This window comes from Dipteris shenzhenensis, chromosome 19 (genome assembly GCF_047967505.1).
Source record: "Dipteris shenzhenensis isolate YYH24624 ecotype China chromosome 19, Dip_SZ_1.0, whole genome shotgun sequence".
In the NCBI taxonomy this organism is placed as follows: domain Eukaryota; kingdom Viridiplantae; phylum Streptophyta; class Polypodiopsida; order Gleicheniales; family Dipteridaceae; genus Dipteris; species Dipteris shenzhenensis.
Genome location: NC_141614.1, coordinates 459,079 through 486,416, shown reverse-complemented (window position 1 = coordinate 486,416; position 27,338 = coordinate 459,079). Strand labels below are relative to the sequence as shown.

The following is a 27,338-nucleotide window of genomic DNA, read 5'->3' as shown; positions in this document are numbered from 1 at the left end:
TCCCTAGAATTGATGATCTACTGGATGAGCTTAGAGGGGCAAAGTACTTCACAAAGATTGACTTAAGGTCAGGCTATCATCAAATAAGGATGAAGGAGGGAGATGAACATAAAACTGCCTTCAGGACACATTCAAAGTGATGGCATTTAGTCTAACCAATGCACCTGCAACTTTCCAGGCCCTAATGAACAAGGTATTGCAGCCTTTCCTCTATAAATTTGTGTTGGTATTCTTTGATGATATATTGATCTACAGCAAAACGAAAGAAGAGCATTTATTGCATGTCCAGCAAGTATTGGAAGTATTGAGGACACACCAGTTGTATGCCAAATCAAGTAAATGCACTTTTATGGCTAAAGAAGTGGAATATTTGGGCCATATTGTCAGCAGTACTGGCATTAAGGTGGATCCCAGCAAGGTGAAGTGTGTAAAGGATTGGCCTATACCTCAGAATATCACCCAGCTGAGAGGGTTCCTTGGTCTAGCATCATTTTATAGAAGGTTTATAAGGCATTTTGCCAAATTGGCAGCTCCTCTCATTGATCTTCTAAAAAAGAATGCATTCCAATGGTCTGATAGTGCCAATAAGAGCTTTGAAGCATTAAAGGAGGCATTAACTTCAGCGCCTATCTTGGTATGTCCTGATTTCTCTCAACCTTTTATAATTGAGGCTGATGCTAGTGGAAGGGGCATTGGAGCTGTCCTAAAAGTCAGAAATTGGATGACAAGGAGTCAAGTTTCCACATTTATGACCAAGAGATGTTGGCAATACTTCATGCAATCAAGAAGTGGCACCACTACATTTATGGCAGCCATTTCAAGGTCAAGACTGATCATAAGACTCTCATATATTTTCTATCTCAGTCTTCTCTATCACCCAAGCAAAGGAGATGGCTATCCATTGTGCAAAACTATGACTTTGACATAGATTACAAGATGGGCAAAGAAAATATTGTGGCAGATTCTCTTTCCAGGATATGGGCTTGTACTTTATCATCTATTACTGAGGTTTATAAAGATTGGATCCATGGCATTCAAGAAGAGTATCTCAATGATCCTCAAGCAGCTGCTATGTTCCAAGACTTGCAAGATCCTGACTGTCAGCAATATCTCAATTTCAAGCTGCACAATGGGCTCTTGTGGTATAATGATAGAATATTTCTTACTGAAAATTCCTCCTATAAGCTGCTAATCTTACAGGAATTTCACTCATCTCCTATGGCTAGGCATATAGGCCTCAACAAGACATATGATAAGGTAAAACAGAGTTTTTACTGGAAGGGACTTTGAAAGGATGTTCTTGCTTATGTTCAAAGCTGTAAGCCCTATCAACAAAACAAGGAGTTGAATTTGAGGCCAGCTGGTCTACTACAACCTCTACCTATACCTCAAGGTAAATGGACACATATCAGCATGGACTTCATTACAGGCCTACCAGTGACCTCTAAGGGTTGGAACAGTATCCTTGTGGTTGTTGATAGACTTACCAAAGCTGCCCACTTCATTCCTACTAAGACCCAATTTACAGCTTCCAAGGTGGCTAAGCAATTCATGGAGAATGTGTTTAAATTACATGGACTCCCTCAGGAAATTGTGAGTGATTGTGATGCTAAGTTCATGGGGCATTTTTGGCAAGAGCTTTTTAGTTCTATGGAAACACTTCTTACCCCAAGTACAACAGATCACCCTCAAACTGATGGGCAAACAGAGAGGGTTAACCGCTGGTTGGAAGAGTATATAAGGCATTTTTGCTTTGATACCCAAGCATCGTTGAATCAATGGTTGCATCTAGCTGAATTTTGTTATAATACCACCAAGCATACTTCAATTGGTATGAGCCCTTTTGAAGCCATGTTTGGCTGTAAAGCTCATGTCCCATCAACCATTATTGATCAAGCATTGACAAGCCAGCAAGCCAAGGATGATTTGGCTCACATGACTGCTCTATTACAGCAATGTAAAGATAGTATGGTAAGGGCCCAAGCAAGGATGAAGGATTATGCTGATGAGCATAGGAGAGAGCTTCATTTTGAAGAAGGGGATTATGTATTTATCAGATTACATGAGTCTAGGCATGCCTCCTTGAAAGGTAATACCAATGTTAAACTTGCTCATAGGTATTATGGACCTTACAAGGTTTTGAGGAAAGTTTGGGAAGTGGCTGCTTCCACTGTCCTCTAGAATACACAAAGTATTCCATGTATCGCTGCTCAAGAAGTATTTGGGACCTAAGGAGCAAGTTATGGAAGAGCTACCTCCCATGGATGAAGAGGGCCAAATTGAGTATATACCTGAGAAGATCCTTGGATTTAGAGATCATGTGTTGAGGAACATGTCCTACATGGAATATCTTATCAAATGGAGAGGTCTACCTGATGAGGAGTCTTCTTGGCAGCCATCTACAATTGTGGAGCAGTACCCTCAATTGCTTAGCTGAATTCTATGGCCAAAATTGAGTCTTTATGAGCAGATTTGATTTTCTCTTGCTATATAGCATATATGGACCAGCATTCACTATCCTTTCTCAGATCAGCATGTCTCTCACTGGATTATATGATCAGATCTGTTATATTGGACAGCATAGCTCTTCCACCCAATTGCTTGATTTCTTGGGAATATAATATGATCCATTTACAGATCAACATGCCTAAGGGAGGTATTTGACTGAGAAACTTCATTGTCAGTTGATATGACCAGAATTGAGCTGTTCAGGTTTACAAGGAGCATTGTATGTCCAGGTTACAGCCTTTTCAAATTTGAGGACAAATTTTTATTTGAGGTTGGAGCAACTCATGTTTTTGAAGTTGTGGGCAATCTTTTGCTACATGGCTGAGCTGATGTCAGTAGTAATAAAAGTTTGCCTTGTTGTACTTTTATGTCTAAATGTAGAGAGACCAAGCTAGCCTTCTTACTTTCTTTTGATTCTTCTTTTCGTTAGGGTTGCTAGTTACTACCTCCCCTATCTTCTCGCTTGGAGACGAAGAACTCTATCCTTGGTTTCACTAAGGTTTCAAATGCACCGAAGCCTTCACAATGAGAAATCCTCTTCTATTTGTATGGAAGGCTTTCACCCTCCATTCTTCGTTTACGTAAGAACACATGTACAAACAGCTTCCCCAAAGCAAAGGAGAATACATACCTTGGAAACTCAGCTTGAAAGTTGAATGTTGCTTGCTGTTGCAGGCTGCAGCACAGGTACCTCCCGGAAGTACAATGTAATGGAGTGCATCGGTGTAGTTCTGAACTCATGCTCCCTTTGGTGACCTCAAACTCATCAAGCTTCACCTCGGAATGTCCACCTTTATCCTTTGTGGTACTTGCCTTGTCCTCAGATCCACTGACTGAGCAAACTGCCTTGTCCTCAGATCCACTCATCTGCTATCTTATGTTGTAATGCTTTGAGTGTGAGTGCCCACTTTCTTGTTGAGGGAGGTTTTAAAGAGTAGGTTGATCTGCAAGGGTTCTTGGATTGATGATGTCGTGTCCTGTGAATTATGTATAAGGCTGTCTAAGTTAAGCAATTAGGAAACTGGGTGATTAGCAAAGTAGGCTTAGGAGTTTTTGGTACAAGTGGCAACTTGTCATGTGGTTAGGGCATATATGCTATGCGACTGTCACGGCTCACACTGGATGCTCACCTCCAATGTACCTCATCTGAACATGTACTGTACACGTTGTTTGCATTTTAGTGAAAAAACATTTCTGTACAAATGTGGACCCTAGGCATGAAAAAATTAAGGGCATTGGAACGAAGTGTCATGCTTGTGCGCCAGCTCTAAGTTTTCAACTTCCAAGGTTGAAGTGTTATTTTGGGGAATATTGATGAATTAGGGGATTTCTCCTCTTAAGATCAATCTTAAGGTGGAAGTGAGTAATTATAAGGCTATTTTTGTGGCATGACGTTGAACCACTTTCTAGCACTGGTGTGGAAACAGATTTTGCCTTATCACATTCAGAAAGCTTAGGTGGCTGAGAATCGGTACATTTATCCTGTTTTCAAATCTTCTATGCTGGTTATTTTACTCATTGAATAAATTTTGAGACAGCTTGCTTATTTGACACACTACTTGTAGAGCAGGTAGCTTAAGATTTTCGTAAGTAAGGTTGTGATGAATTCAGTTAGATGCTCATTGGAATGTAAAGTCACTTATCCCAGTTGAGCTCTGACAACTTTTGAACTATGCTGTGATTTATATCACTGTTAGGTGGCTGTCTTCAGTCCTACACCATTTGCACACTATTTGAACATCACAATTAACAATGTGGAGCAGGTAGCTTTCGATTGTCCATGTGAAGCTTCGATAAATGGTTTTACTGCTTGTTATAATTTGAACTCAATACAATGGATGCTCTGATGAATTTGTAAAATATGCAGGTATTTGGAAAAGGAATACAGTTTCCTAAAGAACAACCTTCAGCTGCAGCCACTTCAACATCCAAAGTTGGTTTCTCACGTGTTGTCTTCTCATAGTGCCTTAGAGATTGAGCTATATTTGTCAATTGGGGTGTTTCTTGGACATTTTGAACACTAGTGAAACCATTGTGGTCACACTCAAGGTGCATTTCCATTAGTTGATTACGCTTTACTCCAAAACACGTGATCGATTTGAAGCAAATGCATTGACAGATGTTTATCAATTTGTAATTCCTCATTTCTGGTTAACAACTGACAATTCAAAGATATACTTAAAATGTGACAGAAGGATGTCACAGGGATAGTCTGGATGGTGATTCGTTCCAGTTTGAGCAAAGGATGGAAGCATTGGGTGCACAAAGAATGCCTGCAAATCAAACAAACTCAAGACCCAGCCAAATTATAAAGAATTTCGGGGCAGATGATGACATAGAAATTTTGGATGTGCGAAACGGTCATGCTTGTACTGCAGAGGATGCTCAGCAAATAAATGGTGGACATGACAGAGAGGTTCTGCATGTCCTATCAAATGATAGTCATACAGATGGAGAGGTTTTGCACTACATGCATTCATCTAATACTGGGCATGGTAATCTGTGCTCTGAAGCGAACCTTCTATATGTAGACCCGGATGCCAGAAATTGGAGGACCAATATATTTGTTCAGCCCCGATGTTCCCAAATGATGGCTATGATCAGCTACTTGATGATACCGACTTATTTCAGTGTTTACAAGTAAGGTCTTCTGTATTGTGAATGCCAATAATTAACACATTAAAGTGCCTTTGGAAGGCTGAAACTGACTCATTGGGCCTCGTAGGGTGGGTGGCAGGTGGTAGAAATACTGTGCCATGACCTGTTGTAGTGGTAGATATTACTTGTGAAAGGCTGTAAATGACACCTGGGCCTACCAAGGTAGCTGGCAGGTGGTAGAAATGCTGTGCGACTACCTCTTATAGTAGCGGTGTCAAATTAAACTCATTAAATGGATTTGTATATTGTAAGTAGATTTTCAAATGGTTTTTGCCACTTTAGCGGCGGCAGAGAGCGAGATTGCTTAAGAAGACAACAAGGTGAATGATATTTAATCATTCATAAGGCTTGCCCAAGATTAAAAAAAGCAAACAAAAAGGAATGGTGCAGGAGATAAAGGGGAAAGAGGGAGAGAGAGAGAGAAGGAGAGGGGAGGGAGGGGGGGAGGGAGAAAAGATGGAGATGGTGTGTAGGAAGACTTCAGAAGATAAAGAAGGGGAGAGAGAGAGAGAAAGAGAGAAAGTCAACCACTTTAAAGTTTGCATTCAAGTCCAATGAAGAAGAGAAGCCACATATCAACATATTGTCGAATAGGCTAAAAAATAGCTTGAATATGGTGAAATGAATAGTTGCACCTAATAGGAAGTAAATCTGATCTGCTTAATAGTGCAAAATAGATGTGATTTTCTCGATGCTTTGTACTTCACTTGTAGGTGAGCTTGTGATTTAGATTATCCAATCATCTTGAGATTTGGAGCATCACTTTAAGAATTCACAATAGTTTCAATATTTTGCCTGTGTCAATTCTCACCAAAATGTAGTTTTAGGCCGTAACTTTCACAACATTTTCTTAGGGCTTTGATGTAGAACTTGCGACCATATTGATGCAGAAGTTTGGTAGATCTAAAAAATTTAAAATTTGACTCCCTAATAGTTGTCAACATGTGGCATCAAAGATTGGAACAACTTTGATTGACCAAATTTTGTATAGAGGTGTGTCATAGGCTCAGAATTACTTGCTCCAAATCTTAGTTGAAAAGGATAAGAGATTTTCACAATTTCCCATGATTAGATGCTTTGATACTAATGCAACAAGACAATCTATTTCTTGCTAGTTGTAGCTAAAGTGACCATTAACTAAACTATTCCTTGACCAATTCCCAAGTAATGAATAGTAATTGACCCAAAAGTGAATTGGAAAATGCACAATTAGCAAAGGGGAGCTTGTCTAGGATAGCATTTTAGGAAAAACAACAAGAAATAAGGTTAAAGGTTGGAGGTGAGTGCAGGTCATGGGAAGGGGACTTTACAATAGGGATTGTGAGGGGTTGCACAAGGATAGGAAGTATTGAATTCCTTCTTCGAATTCATCTTGATCAAGTACTTAGTTGTGAGTCACATTAATGACATATGAATGATCAAAGGTATGTAGAGTACAAGTATATTAAAATAGTCCTATTTATAGTTCCAGGGGTGGCTATAATTTGCCAGATTTATTATGGCATAAATCCACAAGTCCTACATGGAAACTTCTTAACAGCCTACTAAAAGACTACTAACTAGCTAGGTAGATAGCTAACTAACTAGCTCGTTTGATATAGGTCTTATAGAAACTCTTTTGTGAACACCTCACAAAATTCAGCCTAAGCCTTGGGAGCAAAATTCTTTGCCTTCATCTCTTACCCCAAACTGGTATCAGACCCCGGGTGATCTAGCTGAGCGTGCGTGAATGCTTGGAAGCTCAGCAGCTCTGTGGGAGGAAGGAGAAGCTTTGTGGAAGCTTTGTGGGTGACTTTACTTGCATCCGAGTGTGAAGAGACCTTGGAGGAACCTTTGGAAAAGTCACTTTGGCTTTGCGAAGTGGTTTTGAGAGCCTATTAAGTGTTTTCAAAGAAAAAGTCGTCTTTAAAGCTTTTCCCTGTTCCGTTCGATGTTCCGTTCGATGACAGAGACTCCATATTGACTTGTAGAGGAAACTATTGCTTGCTTTTGGTGTCCACTTCACTTCAGGAGCTTGGAAACACCTTCATTCTTGAATCTGGGATCATTTCATTGGATTTTTGACTCACTGTGTCAGTTCCTACGTTTTTCTGCCCGGGTGTTGAAATGCAAGTTTGGAGCAACCATTTGCAGATGTGTCAGTTCCGGTGGACTCAGGAGGTCCTAAAACTTCTATGTTGCTTATCATTCGCACTCCTGTGGAGTTTACAAATAGTTTTGTTTCCAAAAACGTTTTTCAGTCCGTGTGTTGTGGACCCAGTGATTGAGACCACGGTTTCCAAAACCGTCTGTCCCATTGCGTTCCGGACACCCAAAAACCCCTGTTTTGTCAGTTCTTGCGCGATTCGGTGGAGTATTTTCAGAGTTATAGATCTTTGTGTATTCGATTTCGTCTCTCTATTATGCATTTTTCATTATAAGGTTTTGAAACCTTAGATTTATGCCACATGGAAGTGGATAAGTGTTGACTCCCATTTCTCACTCATCGGTTGGGATTTTGGAGTTTCGGCAGAAGAGAGATATTTGCAGATTTTCTTGCTGAGTCCGATTATGCAATGGCACCCATGTTTTGAGGCATCTCAGATTCTATTTTCACTAGCGGTCTTTTTCGTGGGACCATGATTTCTTGAGCATACCTTATGCAGATCACTCTGGTTGCTGTTTGAGCCATGTGCGCTCATTCGTGTGTGTATTGGGTTGCAGAGGATGATTTATAGGCCATTTGGATGCATTGCGATCCTTATTGGATGTGCTGATAGGCCCAGATTGTCTTGTGGGATGCTATTTTTATGGACGCCTTGCACATGGATGCTATTTTATGTTGAGGGACAGCTTTGACACATTGTAGGTGATGCACTGATAGTGTTATGCTCTCTTAGATGAGATATTATTGATGCATATGCCCATGGACGGTGTTTATGCTTGAGCCATTTGGCACCTATTAGCATTTTGGATTGCCATTGCAGTTGGCATTTTCTTTTGGGCTAGATTTGCTCATATGCATGCATAGTACATGCACATGAGTCAGCTGCATCTTTTGATGCTTTGAGCTTTGAGTTTTGGTGATATTCCAGTCTATTGTGGCATACACATTGGGGTGCACCTGGTATTTGGTGTGATTCTCTCTTACAGGCACTAGCATTTGGGATTTTGCTTTATTTGCATCATGGCATCCTCTTCCATGTCTGAAAAGGAGTTTTTCAACATTAAAAAGTTTGATGGGATAAACTTTTCTTTGTGGAAAGAACAGATAAGGGATGTGCTTATTCAAAAGACGCAGATTAAATCCTTGGCAGGGATTGAAGCTAAGCCTGCAAATATGTTTGAGGATGATTGGAATAAGTTGGATGCATTAGCAAAGTCTACTATTAGACTTCATCTTGCAGAGTCAGTTTATTTCACAGTAGTAAATGAGCAGACTACGGAAGATTTGTGGAAGAAACTGTGTGCCACTTATGAGAAGGAAACTGCCTCTAATAAAGTTTACCTCATGAAGAGGTTGTTTGAGCTGCAGATGAAGGAAGGGGTCTCCATTGCTTCTCACTTGAATGAATTCAATATTATTTTCAGCCAGCTTTAGGCTTAAAAGATGAATTTTGATGCGGAGACTAAGGCAATATTTCTCTTATGTTCATTGCCATCCTCATGGGATACCTTTCGTACAGCTATAAGTAACTCTGCATCTGGTGGAGTATTGAAATTTGATGATGTTGTGGGTAGCTTGTTGGCCGAGGAGATTAGACGAAAGTCTATGGACGGCAACAAGCATGATGCAGCCTTACATGTGCAAAGGGACAGATCACAGTTCAGGGGGAAGTCCCAAGAAAGAGGGAAGTCTCGTAGCAAATCCAGGACACGGAACATTGAGTGTTACCACTGTGGCAAGAAGGGCCATATGAAAAAGGATTGCTACAAGCTGAAAAGAGAGCAAAATGATAAGAAAAAGAATGCAAATTGGGGTGCAAATCAAAAGGAAGAGAGTCCAAGGGAGGACAAAGGAAAAGTGAAGATCGAGGAGATCAATGCAGTCACACATGATAGTGACAATGACGTTCTCTTCATGTCTAGTTTATCTGTAGAGTTGCTTACCACTTCAGATGATGTATATTCCCAGGATTTGGATTCTGGTGCTTCATTCCATGTTACTCCCCATAGGGAATGGTTCTCCACTTATGACAATGGAAAGACAAGTTGTGTGCATCTTGGAAATGACTATGCATGTAACATAGTGGGAGTAGGTGACATAAAGTTTTCTTTTGCCAATGGGTCTACATTTATTTTGAAACATGTGAGACATGTTCCTAAGTTGACCAAGAGTCTTATTTCAGTGGGTCAGCTAGGTGATGCTGGTTTTCACACCACTTTTGGCTTTCAGAGTTGGAAAATTCAGAAGGGCTCTATGCTTTTGGCCAGGGGTGCCAAGTGTGGGACTTTGTATCCCTTACATGTATCAGGGGTATTTGATCATGTTGTTGCAATAACCGAGTAGCCAAGCACTTCTTTGTGGCATTGCAGGTTGGGGCACATGAGCCAAAATGGAATGAAACTCTTATGCCGTTTGGGTTATGTACTGCATTTGAGTTTCTCTGATTTTGAATTTTGTGAGCCCTGTCTCTATGGAAAGTAGACTAAATCAGCCCATAAAAGAAGGGGAAAGAAAGAGTTTGAAAAGCTTGATTTGGTGCATTCAGACGTATGTGGTCCCATGCCTACACAGTCATTAGGCGAGGCTGAACACTATGTGACATTCATTGATGATGCAACTAGGAAAGTGTGGGCTTATGCTATAGCTCGAAAGAGGATGTGTCCCAAGTATTTCAGAAATGGCTGGCCTTGGTTGAGAATCAGTCAGGTAGAACGCTTAAATGCCTATGGACTGACAATGGTGGAGAGTATCTCTCTCATGACTTTCAGCATTTCTGTGATACACGTGGGATTAAGAGGAAGCTCACATTCCCTTGTACTCTATAGCAAAATCCAGTTGCAGAAAAGATGAACCGTACCATTCAAGAAAGGTTGCAATGCATGCTTTCCAATAATGCAAGTCTTTCTGGTGGTTTTTGGGCTGAGGCAATGAAGACAGCAGTGCATGTGATCAATAGATCACCTAGTAAGAGTTTGGATGGTGGTATTCCTGAAGAGGCATGGAGTGCAAGAAGCCCTCTTACTCTCATTTGCGTATATTTAGGTGTGAGGCATATGCACATGTGCCAAAAGAGCTTCGAAAGAAGCTAGATCCTAAGTCTAGGAAATGCATCTTTTTGGGTTATGGTGAAAGTGGAGAGATGGGCTATCGTCTCTAAGATCTAGAAGTAAAGAAGATCATATGCAGCCATGATGTAGTCTTCAATGAGAAGAAGATGCATAAGGCACCCATGAGGGATGTTGAAATGAGGAGAATCACTTTCCAGGATGTGAATCCACCTGCATATGTTGATAGACAGCAAGCTGTCCATGCACCAAATGTGCAAGAAATGGTACCACCAAATACTCCCACAGGTATATAATCAAGGGTAGATGATGGATCATCTATTGGTGGAAATGATGAGCCAAATGTGGCTGATATGCAGGTGGGATAGCAAGCTGAAATGCCCTTGAGAAGATAATCTAGAATGTCTAGACCGCTTGATAGGTTTGTTTCAGGGGTAAACTATGTAATGCTTACTGATTGCGGGGAGCCTTCTTGCTACAGAGAGGCTATGATGCGTGAGCATGAACGCAAGTGGGAGTATGCTATGCAATCAGAGATGAGTTCACTTATGAAGAATAAGACTTGGGACTTGGTTTCTTTGCTACATGGAAAGAGCATTGCCATGTAAATGGGTCTACAAGATGAAGGTCACAGGTGATGATGTGCCTAGGTACAAGGCTCGTTTGGTTGCTAAAGGGTTCAAGCAAGAGAAGGGTGTGGACTTTGATGAGATATTCTCTCCGGTTGTGAAGATGACCACACTTAGATGCATGCTTGGACTAGTGGCAGCAAAGGATATTGAGCTTATGCAGATGGATGTCAAGACAGCTTTCTTGCATGGGAATTTGCATGAGGAAATTTACATAATGCAGCCGGAAGGCTTTGAAGAAAAGGGCAAAGAGCATTTAGTTTGTAAGTTGAAAAAGAGTCTCTATGGTCTTAAGCAAGTGCCTAGAGAATGGTATCAAAAGTTTGATGCTTTCATTCGGTCCCAGGGTTTTAGAAGGAGTGAAATTGATCACTGCCTCTATACTAAAAGGGCTAAGGATAATAGCATGATAATCCTGGCACTATATGTGGATGATATGCTATTGGCTAGCAAGAATACTTATGAGCTAGATGCATTAAAGGACAAGTCTTGGAAATATTTGATGATAGTACATATCTCTTCTTGACTAATTACGTAATCCCTCCTAATAATCTCATTTTCCTAAATTTTTATAGTTTATAATGGTATGATAAACTGTGTGCAAGTTATTTAGTTACTAACTTTTGATCAGTCACTATATAATATGGCAATAATTTTCCTATTAACCTTTATTCTTTGTTTCATTAATTTATGTGTCTATCATGCTTCACCTTCTTCAAATTCTTTTAAGAATTTATCTAACTTCAATAACACTTTTCTTTACTTCTCAGTTATTTTCCTAACCATTATTTTAATTTTATTTTCTAATTTTATTTTTGCCTCCTATATGGAAGGCTAGCTAATTAATGTTTTACTTCCTGGATGGAACGTTAGAAAATATTTTAATTTATTTTAAATCTTTAATTTTGCCTCCTTTATGGAAGGCTAGTCAATTAATTCTCTCTCTAACTCTTTTTTTGCCTCCTCTATGGAAGGCTAGTAAGCCTCCCCTTTTTTTCAGAGTGAATTAACCCCTTGTCTCTAAGTGGACCCTTTTTATCTCCCACCTTAAATATTCTAAACTGTTAACTTTTCCCTTTTAATTAATTTATTTTTTCTTAAACTTATATCTCTATGAACTATTTTTAAATTCTCTTTGTTTTTGCATCTTATATGGGTGACTAGCTAACTAATGTTGTGCCTCCTTGATGGAAGGCTAGGAAATACTTTAATTTTTTATCTTTCTTAATTCACTCAGCAATTACAACCTCATGAAGTAAGTAAGGCAAGTCATAGCGCTACCAATGTTGCAAAATGAAGCCTATCATTAAGTTAGAGAAAGATTCAGAGTTTGGTGTGAGATGATCCACAACGAGAGAAGGGTCTTCACGGAGAGGGAGAGCAGCACCAGCTTATAAGCTTGCGCCATTATTTGAACGGATTGGATCCCATGTAGCAGAAAAAAGGAGGGCCAGAGAACCCAAAGAGTAGGCAGGCAGCGAGATGACGAGCAGGATACCAAAACTGACGAGGAGAAAAGGACCAAAGCGGGTGACCGAGGCGACATGCATTAAGACGACAAGAGAGATGCCTAAGTAATAGAAGGCTAGCACGCAAAGGTAGTCACAAATCTAGCATTATCACAGCCATTCCATCTCTGGGGGCAACAACCCAAACGCGGCATGGCGCAATACTATGCAAGAAGGCAGCGAGGGCGGGTGGACAACATAACCAACAACATATGGTCCAGGTAGCTACGTAGAAGAAGCTGCAAGCGTTGAGGTAGTGTGGAGAACAAGGGGAGCCACGTACGATGTTGCAGCAATAGAAAGAGCGCATGAGAGGACTGTTAACATGCTAATCACGTAATAAGCATGTAGGTGGTTAGAAGAGAGGAGAGAGAACATGAGTTCAACCCCACCTAAGATGAGGCCATGAGCACAAGAGAAAGCGTAGGAGGAGGAGGCGAATCGGTACAGGATGAGTTGAAGATAGTGGAGGGATTTGACATCTAGAAGGGGGGAGCACCATAAAAATAGGGAGCAACATCCTCCTAGTAAATGCCCCTCATATGCACTCCACAGTAGACCTAGGATGCCACCAAATCATATCGCCGTGACCTACTTAAGTAATGCCTAAATCTATTGGATCTTAGCTACCCAAATGTTCACCCATAGGTTCACAAAGAGTCAAATATTATTGTGGGACGGTGACCGAGGGGGAAGGGGTAGTGAAAAAGAAGTCAGGCATTTTTAGCTCCTTCTACCACATACATTTTGAAAAAACTTTTGCTCATGATCTCCAAATAAGGGATAGATTAGAGCATAACACAAGGTGTCATAAAGACTTTGGGTTTGCTAGTGTCTTGTAGATCTGTGTGTATGTGTGTGAGGAGTTCAGAGTCGGCTAACATGTGTGAGTGTAATTGTGTGTGTGTGTGTGTACGACTATAGTAGGGCTAGGGGAAGATGTCCACTTATTTGCCCACATGTTTATCCATAAGACCATAGATTGTCAATTATTATTGTAGGACAGTAGCCTCCAACATATGTTATTGTCATGAGTTTTAGCAATATTTTTTAATTATTCATTATCAAGAAGATCACATCTTGACCCTGGGAGGATACCTCAAACTTATTAGGCAAGAAAATCGTTAGGCAATAACCCATCTGTGTGTATGACTAGGGTAGGGCTTAGGGGAAGCTTTTCATGAGATTTAGATTTTAACCAATACTTATGACCAGGAATCTGGCATAATTAATCATGTGGTAAGGAAAAAAGGATATTATAACAAGTATGGAGTAGCCCATGTATGTCCTATCACAAATCATAGTGCCAAAAAATACATATTGAGACTGTGGAGTTATCCCAAGTCTAACTAAAGAGTATTAGTATGTGCATATGCATATCTGTGTGTGTAATATATGATGGGATGCAGTTACACTCTATGTGTGTGTGTGTGTGTGTGTGTGTGTGTGTGTGTAAGTGTGTGAGAGAGAGAGAGAGAGTGTGTGTGTGTGTGTATGTGTGTGTGTGTGTGTGAGAGAGAGAGAGAGAGAGAGAGAAAGAAGATAAAGAGAGAGAGAGAGAGAAACAACACAGGTGTGTGTGTGTGTGTGTGTGTGTGTGTTTAGAATTCATTATCCCCTCAATAATTGAACCATACAATCGATTCAATCATAGATTGGCCTTAAACTAAACAATTAAAATTTAAAAATAATTCAAATATGGAGATTTAAACATTTAAAAGAATGAGATATAATTTTATTTCGAAGGTATTACAGCCAAACAAGGTAGGTTTACAAAAGTGTAGAATCCATCCGGTAGTCCAGGCTCTAAGGTCAGGGTTCACTTACCTGCCACCATCCACCAAGAGAAACTAGTTGTTAGAACAACATAACTTCAAGTGGATAAATAGGTAATTCCTATTAACCCCAGCTTGTCATTGCTTTTACCAAAGAACAAAAACTACTCTACAGATTCTAAATTGATAAATAATAAAGTACAAAAATATAAAGATTATGAAAAAGGATGGTAGCAATAATTGTAAAAATAAAATTTATTAATTTAAAATATCCCAAGGGATGACCAAGCAATTAAAGTGAAATATTTTTAAGGGAGGTATTCCCCACCATGTAGAATTAATGGCCACAAATCTGAAGTGGGTTATCCACACCCAAGAGCCTCAATCATGTGACAATAAGACCTAATTTTAAATGAAAGAGGCAAGACTAATTGATATCCCAAAGAGGAAATGTTATTAGAAAAACTTAGAGAATTATTGATTGAAAAGTTAGAAAGATATGCCTTAGACATATATTTTTAAGAAATTTTAAAGAAGTTCAAGAAAATACTTAAAATTTGATATTATTACTTAAAAAATTAATGGGTCACAAAACAAAATTAATTAAAAATAAAGGTATAAATATGTAAGTGCATTAAAAGGGAGCATGTACAATTGTCAAGTACATGCTTTGAGTCAAGAAGGCAAGCAATGAAATGGTGGATAAGATTTAAACAAGGCAAACAAAATTGTCTATCTATCTATAAATATATAAAAATATATATGTACCTAAGTATATAAAAATGTATAAGTAGATAAATAGAGGAGGTAGAACAAATTATTGCCCACAAATATGTAGATAAGTGGAATAGATCTAACTGTATATATAAATACTTTTGCATAGGCCTTGGTACTAGGAAGGACACTATATAAAATAAATTTAACGAAAAAGAAGAAGACAAGAAAGTGCTAATTAACTAATTTAAAACAATCCATCACATGGAATAAGATGGGATAGATAAAATTATAATTCAAAGATATAGGAAGAATAATAACATATAAGTACATAAATAAAGGAACATATATATATATTCACTAATGAAAATAGAATAAGTGAATATATATATATATATAAACATATAGATATAAATAAATATATATATATATATATATATAAAGTGCAGAGAAACATATAAGCAAAAATACATATATTAATTAAAGAAAAAGTAAAGAAAACATGTAAACAATAAGAGTTCCAAAAACCAAGAAAGCTATAACAAAGATTAAGGAATATACATTATGGTCCATATATATAAACCATAGAATAGCATAAGATTATGTGAAGATAATTTATAGTAGCTAAAGAGTCAGCCTAAGGAAGAACAAAGCAAGCAACTGCACGAAACAATAGGTGACATAACACCCTTGAGGATTGAGCACACCATGCAAAAAGAGTGCAACAGTGTAGGGAGATGGTTAAATATATGCTATTGGATACTGAAGAGTTGCGAGGGAGTTGCAAAGGGAGTTGCAAGGGAGACTGGTCAAAGCTGCAACAAACAAGAAGCTATGCAAACAAGGTACGTGGAGCAAAAAGTGTCGTGTGGCGACAAAAGCTTGCGAGGCTTGTGAAACAAAGGTTAGCTTAAAGTGGCTTGGAGGAGCAAGCGCTTCAAATAGTGCAGGTGAGTGTTAGCTACAATGTTGCTATGCAAGTACCGCCAATGCTTGACTAGAAGGTGGAGAGCTAGAGAACGGGAGCCATGGTAATGATAGACAAAGCCACCATTTTGTCTACATTGAAGCCATTCATTGGATAAGTAGATAAGGCTAACTCAAACAAAATTGTGGCGTAAGAAGAGCACCGAGGTGGTAGAAGCATAAGAGGCAAGACAACAAAGACTGAAGTGCAAGTGAGGTTGCATGAGAGGAACAAGTCGTCGTCGGATGACGGAGGACATGAACGACCATGAAGAGCCCCGAACTAGAGATGCAAATAAGGGCGTGAATTTAAGCTCATGAAATAAGAGCAATGACAAGAACAAAACCATGTAGCTTCATACAAAAATAGTTTAAATCTTTTTTATGTAGAGCAAATGCAAGAAAGGGGGTCAGATTCATAATTAGAGAAAGTGTCAAAGGGTTTATATAGTAAACACGACAAGTTTTTAGAGTATTTCCAGCATTGAAAGTAGACAACGTTTTGTCAATGTAGAATCTTTCAAAGACTTCTAAAAATACTTTTTCTGGTATAATAAAATCAAACAATTTATTAACAAAGAGAAGATGGATAAATCTTTTACTTCTTACTTTCTTTTTGTTAAGGACTAGTAAACCATTAGGTTTTTCAATAAGAAATCTAACCTGATCATGCTCTGAGTCGAAGTCAAGTGATTTGGTCATGTCGCTAAATTCTTCAGACCCATGAAATACCCTTGGCTTCTTGGAGGAAGATGCCATAGAGCTAGGGGTAATGGAGATCCTTTTAGATTCTTTGCCCTTGGTAGGCTTGAGAATTGCTTTGCTTGTGTTGGAGATTGGTGTGTTGAGATGATGAGGGAGTAGAGAGGATTTGGGGGTATTCAAGGCAAGGTTTGGGCTGCCTCTAGCATATATTCATGGAACCAAAAGTATACCAGGAGTGTTGTACGGATCTCAGAAGGGAAGGAAGCAACCCAACCAATAAATGCATAAAGAAGAGCTAGTTCAGATGAGAATGAAAAAAAGTGGGGGAGGTTTTTGAAGACGTACCAAAGGAGATGATCAAACCAAATGATGGAGGCAGAGCATGAGGAATTGGGATTAGTTTTTTTGCACTGACTGCCTAAAGGTGTTTCAACAATTTTTGAGAAACTTTTTGGGTTCATGGACTTTATCTTGATTGATTGGTCCTTTGGTTCTAGCAATGAGAGCAGAACTAGAACAATTTGAAGAGTCAATATCTGAGAGTTTAATCTGTCTAAGCTCAAAGCAAAAATTATTAGAAAGAAGGTGTTTAGCTTGAATAGCAATTGATTTACAATAATCAACAAACTCGGAGGGGAAACTACAAATTAAAGCAAGGGAGGTGATAGAGAATGGGGCTCTATGATTAATAGCCTCAAAGCCCCAGAATTTATGCTCCAAACGAATTGAGTCCAACTCAAGTTGACGAGGTGGGAGGAGAGGAATGGCACCAGAAAAGGCTTGGGAAATACCTTTTTGAGAAGAAGCAGTGAGTGGTTGGGAAGTCAGAGATGCAAGTGCCTCTTTTTAATCATTATCCAAAAGATCAAAGTCAACAAGAGGGTTAACAATGTCAGGAGTGTTTCTTATTTCTAAAGGGATATGAGGGAAACTATTTAATTGAAAGAGTTTGTTCACAATAGAAGATAGGGTTGAGAAATAGAAATTGAGTTCACATGAATCTTGGCAGTCTATCCTAGGAAGAGAAGAAAGGAGTTTATTGAATGCTTTCAAAAAATCTATCTGATCACGTTTTTAGGATAATTAACAAAGAAATCCAATCATTAACAGATGCAATGGTGAAGGAAGAGGGGGTATTTTCAAGAGAGGCTCTTTTTTCAAAATCTAAAAGCTTTTTGTGGAAATCATGTCCCTTGAAACAGGAAAGGATGCATTGAGTGCCAATAGGAGGAATAGGTAAATTGACATTAGTTGCAGAGTATCCCAACTTAATCAGAGAAGGAATCCATTGAGTTTGCACAAGAGGAGATGATTAGAAGAATAATATGCACAAAGAAATAAGTTAGATTAGATTAAGGGCAATAGTTAACTATTGAAAGAAATGAATGCTAGTAGTTTGACGAAAGGCTAATTAAGAGTCCTTGCTATCAATTATTTGAGGAGAAAGGAACTATACCTGCCAACCAACCAGACAATAATCAAAGTTAGAACTTAAATGATCATTGAATGGGTGACAGGTAGCCAAGCGATCCTTCCACGCTTGTTATTGTTGTCACAAATAATAGCATGCAAATACACAAATACCTAGGCTAATATACGTTAACTAAATAAACTAATTAAAAGGAAAAAGTTACAAGTTTAGAACCTTTTAGGTGAAATATATTATTCGAATTATCTCATACTGGATGGGCACAATTCTTTGCACACATGTTAATCTACCTAATTGGAGATGCATGAAAGATATCATGCCCATCGGATATGCTTTGGATGGTCAAATGCACCACAAACCCGATTTTTCACTAAGTGTTTTACACAACTGCCAAAGAATAGTATTTGAGGTGTGTTATTCAAATGCACTCATACCGATGGGCATGATACTTTGCATGCACATCAATAAAAGCTATGTTGAGGTGCATGCAAAGTATCGTTCCCATCAGATATGCTTTGGATGATCAAAGTTGCCACAAACATGAAAAGTGTTATGCACAACCAAAATGGGTTGAAGCTAAAGCAGTTAGAAAGGCAGATGCCAGAAGCACAGTAAGATTCTTATACGAAAATGTGATCACCCGATTTGGATGCCCCATTGAAATTGTGTCAGATAGAGGCACACATTTTGTCAATGAGGTAATCCAAGAACTCTTATCTGGCTTCATGGTAATCCATAGAAAAAGCACACGCTACTACCCCCAAGGGAATGGACTAGCAGAATCCACCAACAAAATAATATGCATTATCCTTGCCAAGGTAGTAGAACCACATCGTTCTGATTGGGCAGAGAAACTGAATGCAGCCTTATGGGCATACAAAACCACATTCAAGGTTAGTACAGGAAACACACCTTTTCAATTGGTGTACGGCCTTGAAGCTGTGGTCCCACTCGAATTTGTAATACCAAGTCTATGCATCGCAGTACAGGAACGCATGGGTGACCATGAATCCTGGAAAGAAAGGCTCTATCAGTTGGAAAAGCATACAGAGACAAGACTAGTCACCTACCATGCCATGACAATAGAAAAACACAGAAGAAAGGCATGGTTTGACCGAAACCTTAAAGCTCAAGACATCAAGGAAGGCGACTTAGTCCCGTTATACAATGCCAAAGTACACAAGGGGAAATTGAAGTATCTAGGTCAAGGACTGTACTGAGTATGAAAGATGAATCCCATCGGAGCTGTGCTACTTGAAACATTGGATGGAGTCCAATTCAACACAACAATAGATGGGAGCCCCGACTGAAGCGCTACTACATCAACACGCAATCCATCCCCAACAAAAATGAAGATTTGGGAAACCAAGTCTTCCTTGGTTAGGATGAGATTGTATCACGAGCACTCACTTGCATATGTACGTCTTCGCACATATAGGTAGCATCAATCGATTTTACCTAGGGCTCAGAAGTGATGAATGAGTTCTAGCTGCCCTATGAAAATCACAGTAAAAAAGCATATAGTTAGTCCCTACCTAGCTACTAGGTCATGTGCACTCACACGCTTTCACTTAGACACATAGATGATTGCATGAATAATTGTACCACACACTTTCATTCCACACTCTCAAAGCATGTATAAAAAAAGATCTCTCTCCCACACACACACACAGAAAGGTCATACCGGCATGCCAATCAATCTAATGATCGATGGTACACTACATGCACATGGATGCAGGTTTAGAAAAGATGCCGCCACTAAAGAGGATGCGCAAAAACCTCCGCATCAACCACGAGACCCGCTCCAGAGTTCGCAGCCATGTACATCCTCTCAACCACGGAGACCACATGCATTCGTGGTCCAAAGTGATAGCTCCGAAGAAGATTCAGTGCATGACCAAGCAGAACAAATGCCACCCCAGTCACAACCGGCCTACACAGCCATTAACAAGGCCCAATCACTGGAACTTGTTTGGCCACCCACATCGACTTATGCTCTTTTCCAAGAAGCAACATCTTACTTAAAGCAACGGGGCCTAGGCAGTTTGCATGAGAGCCTCAAATCCTTGGAGGACAGTCCTACCCTGACCACCTACATCAAGGACTTTCTCCATTCTTACTACTCCAGCAATGCAAAGGATGGCAAGTACGGTACAATCACTCTACAGCAAAGCCCACTCAACATTATCCTCGACAGTACAGTCATTCAAAGGGCTTTCTCATTGCCAAAACAAGGTGGCAAATACCCTAAATGGTCTGTTGATGCAAAGTTTATCAAAGTATAGTCTCTCCTTACCAAGGGCACACTGATCCATAGAGATGGCATATTGCTTCGCACAATCCTTGACCATCGCCTCAAGGAAGTAGCACAATTCCTATCCACAATCCTAGGAATTAAGTATGGCAAAGATCGCTCCCTTCCACTCCGCACATTTGTTTTGCTGAGTAGGAAGCTAAAACAGGACTGGGTCCAGCACTTCGTCATTTTCTTTACCAAAAAAATCGATGTTTCTTTAGGCCAAAAATGTAAAATTCCACACTTATTGGCTATAATCATAAAAAAGGAACTACAAGAAAGAGAAATGACTCTGCCCCAGTCACCAAAACCAATTGAGGAGTTGGACATACCCTTCTCCAACTTCTCCAACTATCACATTAATAAGTGCAGATGCCTTAGTAGAAGTACCTATTCTGGAGGTCGGGATTGCAAAATTGCCCCACGAGATGCTACAGCTCGGTGCACAACTGCAACCAATAAGTCTCCACCAACAGCACCAACCTGAGCTCAAGACAAGGTCTACACCCAAACCTGAGGAAAGATCAGCACCAGAGCCTAAGACTACATTGTAAGAAAATAATACGTCTGTGCTCAACAGATAACAGGATCTCGTACGCAAGAGAGAAAACAAGATAGTATGGAGAATCAAAAATTTGATTATTATAGAACTGATATAATAGACGACGCTACCTCCCAACCATGCACTCCTGTGAAAGAAGCTTCGATGGCATGCTGGAAACAGTAGAAGATGGAGGCTGGATGCTAAGGAATCAGGGTTGCTATAGCCAGTGATGAAATGGGCTTCACGGGCTTGCTCTTATATAGCCACCAGTCGTAGTCGATTAGGCTTAATTGGGTGACCGACCCAGTCCACCCAAAACGGTCGACTGGGGGTCAAATAGGCCACCGACCATACGATAGAACCGATGTGCAAAACAAAGCAACTGACATACGGTCTCCGCTCGGCCTAGAGCCATCCGAGATCATCTGAGGCTCCAAACGGGCCCTGCAACCCGAGAGGGCTACCCCGGGAAATGCTCCATCTACCCTCAGTGCGGTCAGTCAAGGGATGCCTTCCCGCACTTATATGTAGCCTAGTTGGCGGTGTGCCAACTCTATCTGAAGCCGTCTAGCCATCAGGCCACACATGGCCCCAATCTAGTGTCCAAACCAGGACCTACCGGATAACCGAGCTAGTCAAATGCCTTCTCCTCATATGGGGGCTTACAAGTAGAGTTAGCTGGTTCCCGCGTAGTTCCACAAGAGTGAAGCATTGATATCTAACACCCCCCCTCAATGTCCACCTGCAAGTGAACTTACTTTTTCGGCCCAATGCCAAGTCGATGAAGATGCCTCTCCAGCAAGTCTCTTCCAAGAGCCTTCGTGAAGATGCCCACAGCATTCTCTGTAGTCGTACAGTACACCAAGTCGACCTCTCCATCCACGATGAGCTCGCGTACAAAGTGATATTGAATCTCAATGTGTTTTGTGCGAGCATGGAACACCGGGTTCTTTGCAATCGCCATGCAACTCTGATTGTCACATGATAACTGCGTAGGATTGTTCTGCACTGCACCCATGTCCCCCAAAATCCTCCTCAACCACACGGCCTTGTAAGAAGCAAAGCATGCAGATTTGTACTCGGCCTCGGTAGAAGAAAGAGCAACTCTGGGTTGCTTCTTGTTGACCCATGACACAACTCTAGATCCAAGTGAGAAACAATACCCTATCACTGATCTCCTGCTGTCCACGTCTCCAGCCCAATTCGAGTCACAGAATCCGGTCAAGATGTTGCCCTTGGTATAGGTGATGCCATAATCAAGTGTGCGATGTATTTTAGCACCCGCCCCTGCCCTCCAATGGTTCTCCTGGGGCTTATTGGAAAACCTGCTTAGTACACTAATTGCAAAACTGATGTCCGGCCATGTGTTGCACAGGTAAATCAAGCTACCCACAAGCCTTCTGTACTTCGCTTCATCCACTAGTGGTGATGAATCCTCGTGATGACGCCATGCCAGTCGATGAGCCACAAGGTGAGCTAGTGCTAGATTAGCAGTATGACTATTGTACGCAAGGGACTGAAATGCCATTGGAAGAACCTCCCCCCAGTACTACAGAATCATCAGGATGGCTACATGGGCACCACTTGTATCAGCAATATCGCCAAACCTCATCACTATCTGTCATTCTCCAACATCAAGCTAGCCAAATGATCCAAATGTCAGAACTATTCACTAGCTTGGCCATGGAAGAATATGCAAGAGAATTGGAAAGGCAGACTACATCAAAAATGAGGCATTGGAAGACAACACCAATGACACCCCACTACAATGCACAACCGTGGTGTACCAAGAGCTTGTGGCTGCTCTACAAGTGGAAGATCACCTCAACGCGTGTGCTTATCCAATGGAAGCAACTCCAAATCAGGATCATATCTGCTCATCCAACAATCAACTGGGAACGTTCCATTGGGACTAAAACCCTGCGCATAATTTGCCAAGACTTGTCTGAAGATGAGAAAAATATCTTCTGCCTGTCTACACATGCCAGGTTTATAACACTAAGGATGGATGCTTTCATTGCATATGTCTGCCTCATGGGTAGTCCTCCCCTCAGGGTTATTGCAGGTTTTTTGCCATTGCTACAGCGGCCATCCCTATTATTTGCATGGCACGACATAGCCGACATCCCACCCATGCAGCTGATCATCCCATTGCACCAGCAAAAAGAAGTGTCGGAAGATGACAAGGCCTATCTCACATCCAACTTCCCATATCTAACCACTCTTTCTGTCAACATCATAACCTCACTTCCCCTTGCTGCTACCACCCTCTTAACCTTCCCCGAGCTCCATCCTAACATCTATTCCCTCCATTGTCTCTTTTCTCATGCCTTTCACCATTTTCAACTTACCCAACAGTCACAAACTTACGAGCCCCTAACACCCAGCTTTCTCCCCTCCATTGCTAATCCTACCCTTGAGGATTACCAAGCTGCTCAAACCATTTGCCCAATTCTTCCCCCCCTCCCCTCTGCTCCCCCTTCCACCACTGTCACTCTGCCATATTTCTCCCCAATGTCCCTCGATTCTCTCCCTGCCCCGTCATCACCTCCGACACTTTTGGTGCTTCCATCAGCAGAAAATGAGACAATATTTGATTTTGAATATCAGGATTTGGATAATCCAATTCGTACGCCCATGCCAAGTTCCAATGATGGGTATGCTTTTGATGAGATACCAATTCCCAGTAGCCCCAACAAGGAATTTTGGAGCAAATATCCTGATATGAAAACTCGAGGTGGATGGACCCTGGACACAACTTTCCTACCAACCTTCGTCAGTGTCAAATTAGTGAAGGTTGGATTAGCAAGTTGGATCCACAACCTGATTGGCGCCGTCCCAAGCTCTTTGATGTAATCTTCTTAAAGGAGTACTTACGAGCACCTCCATGTCTCAGAACCCATCCCAAGTTCTATACAGTTCCACGGTGTAAAAAATGGGAAGCCAACATACACACTTTGGCTAAAGATCAAGTCATTAATTGGCCAATGATCGAACCCTACTCGGGTGTAGAATGGAATATCCAAGGCACCATGGTCCGAGCACTTTAGCAGCATGAACAAATAATGCGCGGCAACATTGATCGCTTCCTTCGCCAAAGTGCCATATTCTGTAAAACATTGGAATTCATTCAGAGGTCCCATGTTACCTTGATTCCCATTTTCCTCCACTCAGCTTTAATCCCAATGAATGGATTGATGCTCAGATTACAAGCCGGCTCTATCAAAGAGTGATCTTCTTAGAGGCACGCCACATATCTTTGTTCGAGCAAATGGTGGATACAGACTACCTGGAAACTATGCAAAAATTGTATGGTGCTAAGGCTTTACAATAGGATCGACTGGCACGACACAAGTTCCATAGCCATTGGACTAAAAACATGGCAACCCAGGTACGTGATCGCAATAAGCCATAACCCAAGGATGGGTAATAAAATGGATTCGGGAGTATGTTGACTCTGTGCCAACATGAACTTATGTAGAAAGGGAATGTGATACAACTTTGTGATACAACTTTGTGTTACAACTTTGTGTTACAACTTTGTGATACAACTTTGTGTTACAACTTTGTGTTACAACTTCTACATGTAGAAAGAGAATGTGCTACAACTTTGTGATACAACTTTGTGCAGAGAGAGAAGCTCTCCAACTTGTATAAATACCCCACAATGGAATGAAGCCGACACTCTTTGGGGCATTGTGTTGAGTCTACTTTGGCATTCCAAGCATTTGTCTGAAGTGTCCATGCTTCCTTGCACTCCACGTCCAAAAGCATGTCCTAACCTTGCAACTCCTCCTCCCCTCTCCTCCAACCTTGCAACCCATCCTCTCCCTCTCCTCCTCCCTCCCTCCTCCTTCCTCCTCCTCCTCCCTCCTCCTTCCTCCTCCTCCTCCCTCCTCCTCCTCCCTCCTCTCTCTTCTTTTCCCCATGCTCTTACACCTTCTTCCTCTCCCACTCCTATGCTCCCCCTAAACCCTTTGTTCCTTAACCCTTAAACTCCATGATCTACGAGGGAGACGAGTTCTCCACCATGTACTCTACCCTGAACCTTGGAACCTCCTTCTAACCTTGGACTCCTTCTAAACCCTGGAATCTCCTTCTAAACCCTGGAACTCCTTCTAAACCCTGGAACCTCCCCTTCTAAACTCTGGAACTCCTTCTAAACCCTGGAACCTCCTTCTAACCCTGGAACTCCTTCTAAACCCTAGAAACTCCTTCTGAACCCTGGAACCTCCTTCTAACCCTTAAACTCCTCCTAAACCCTACAACCTCCAATGAAGGTGAAAGCCTTCATTACCTCAACAAAGATGATTTACGTTTCTTTTACACATGCATGCACTTTGTTTGCTTACCACACTTAAGCCTACGTCTCTCATCGAAACACGACTCGAGGTCCTAAGCTACACATATACTACAACCGACAACCCCAATATATCTGTAGGTGACAAAAAGCCTTGAAACCCTGCAAACATAGAATACCCAGCTCTTCCTATGAAAGCAGTAGAAAAGAGCCAACAATAATGTTGTGAGTAGGGGAAATGCCATCCTGAGTGCAACTATTGTAATCGAGCGAAAGGGCATCAATTGATGGCACCAATTTTCCAACTTGGAAATAATGCATGGAGATGTACCTTAGGGAGTGTGGCCGCTATGAGGTAATGATTGGAAAATCTAAGGACCCATCAAGAGATTTGAGTCAAGAGGGGGTGAGTGATCCTCATGCCATTATTGAGAAATTTGGCAAGGTAATGCCTGCTCTCTACAGAGCACTGGGTGATGGTCCAACTCAATTGCAAAAGTGCTCATGAAATCTGGAACAAGTTGATCTCAATCTATGAACAGACTCTCCCATGGACCACAGACAATTGAAGATGCAGTTGATGAGTGCCAAGGCACGAAGATTGAAGACTCATAGGTGAAACACATCGAAAATTTTCAAGGGTACATTGACAAATTAGATGTGGTAAGAGTGTCAATTGTTTAAGACGATCAGGTTTTGGCATTGCAAAACAATCTCCCACCGAAGTACAAGGCTCTTGTGATTCCTATGGGAAATGAAACCAACAGCCTCACCGTTGATGATGTGAGCATGCGAGAATTCTTGAGGAAGAGATACACAAGTGCAAACATAAGGAAGATGCCGACTTAGCATACTTCTCTGAAGGAGGTCACAAAAACAATACAATGAAAAGAATTAATGTAGGAGACAGATCCAACAACAATGCGAGTTGAGCACAGTGAAATGTTTCAATTGTGGCAATTTCGGCCATTACACTCAGAATTGCAATATGAAGTCTCAAAAGGAGACGGGACCATCAAGAAAATCAAGGAAGACATGATGACCGCTGACGAACCACGTAGAGTCGAAGAAGATTTTAGCATGCTCTAGTTTGTGATGTAGAAATTCGTGATAGGTGCTTAATCCATGCAGATATTGAGAGAGATCGAGGAGAGACGCCTTGAGAGAGAAGGAGGTGAGACGTAGATTGTGAAATTGGTTAATTTCTTAATTTATTTATAATCAAAGGCTTGCGCCCCTTTGTATCAATGTGATTAGTTTAATTTACATCCCAACCCATTTTTTTGAGGAGAAAACTTGGATTATCTAAATTTTTACTTCAAACTAAGATGAGCTTTATTTTTGCAAGCTCGAGCTTCTTCTTTTCTAGTGCTTTTTTGGTAGACCTTTCGAGCATTGTCATTAGTGTCTTCATTGTCCCCTCCCCTTGTGCAAAGTGTGACTCGTGTTCTTGTGCTTGTTGCTTAATAAATGCACGTTTTCAACAACCATCACGATAATGTCCTTTTTTATGACAATATATGCATGTGATATCTCGATAATGTGGAGTGGGTGATTGACTTTGTGAGGAGGATAGGCTTGATAGTTTAGAGCTAGAAGGTATGTCTTGCCAAGACACATTCTTTTTTCCACGGAATGGTGAGGGTGAACGTGAGCCTTTTGCGAACATGACTAGGGGTGTGGTGGTGGTAGTATTAGATTCGAATGGCGGTTTGCTAGTGTTCTTGCGCATGATGTCTTCTTGGAGAATTTGACCAAGAAGAATGGGTAGAGTTAGATAAGCGGCACTCCCTTGTGTGGTAACAAAAGAGCTCCATGTGGGAGGTGGGGAGCTTAGTAACATGGTGACCACTTGGGAGTCTGCGAAATTGAGACCAGCGGTCATGGCTTCATCGAGAAGCAGTTGCCACTCTTCCAAGAAGGTAGGCACCAATGCATTCTCAGCCAAAGAATGGTTAACTAGGCGACGATGTGTTGAAACTTGGGATGCAATATCGGAGTGTTCATTATAAATAAGCTTGAGGCAGTCCCCAATATCCTTGGAAGTAGGACGAAGATGACTAGATCAACTTCACGATCTCCGTGCGAACGGTCA

General features: G+C 40.9%; 1 protein-coding gene across 2 annotated transcripts; it reads left to right on the top strand.

Annotated features, from left to right (window-relative positions):
* The first annotated feature begins 2,933 nt into the window (after window positions 1-2,933).
* LOC147889883 (uncharacterized) lies at window positions 2,934-5,296 on the top strand. Of its 2 annotated transcripts, none has more exons than XR_015542789.1 (5): window positions 2,934-3,089; window positions 3,184-3,313; window positions 4,206-4,271; window positions 4,376-4,557; window positions 4,701-4,808. XR_015542789.1 is itself a non-coding variant. In XM_087390970.1 (5 exons), exons 1-5 carry the CDS (start codon window positions 3,034-3,036, stop codon window positions 4,818-4,820), a joined length of 438 nt encoding a protein of 145 aa, XP_087247096.1. In that variant the 5' UTR covers window positions 2,934-3,033; the 3' UTR covers window positions 4,821-5,296. The 2 variants fall into 2 exon arrangements, 1 of the variants encoding a protein (XP_087247096.1); XM_087390970.1 differs by having other exon boundaries at window positions 4,376-4,441; window positions 4,701-5,296.
* Window positions 5,297-27,338: the final 22,042 nt, after the last annotated feature.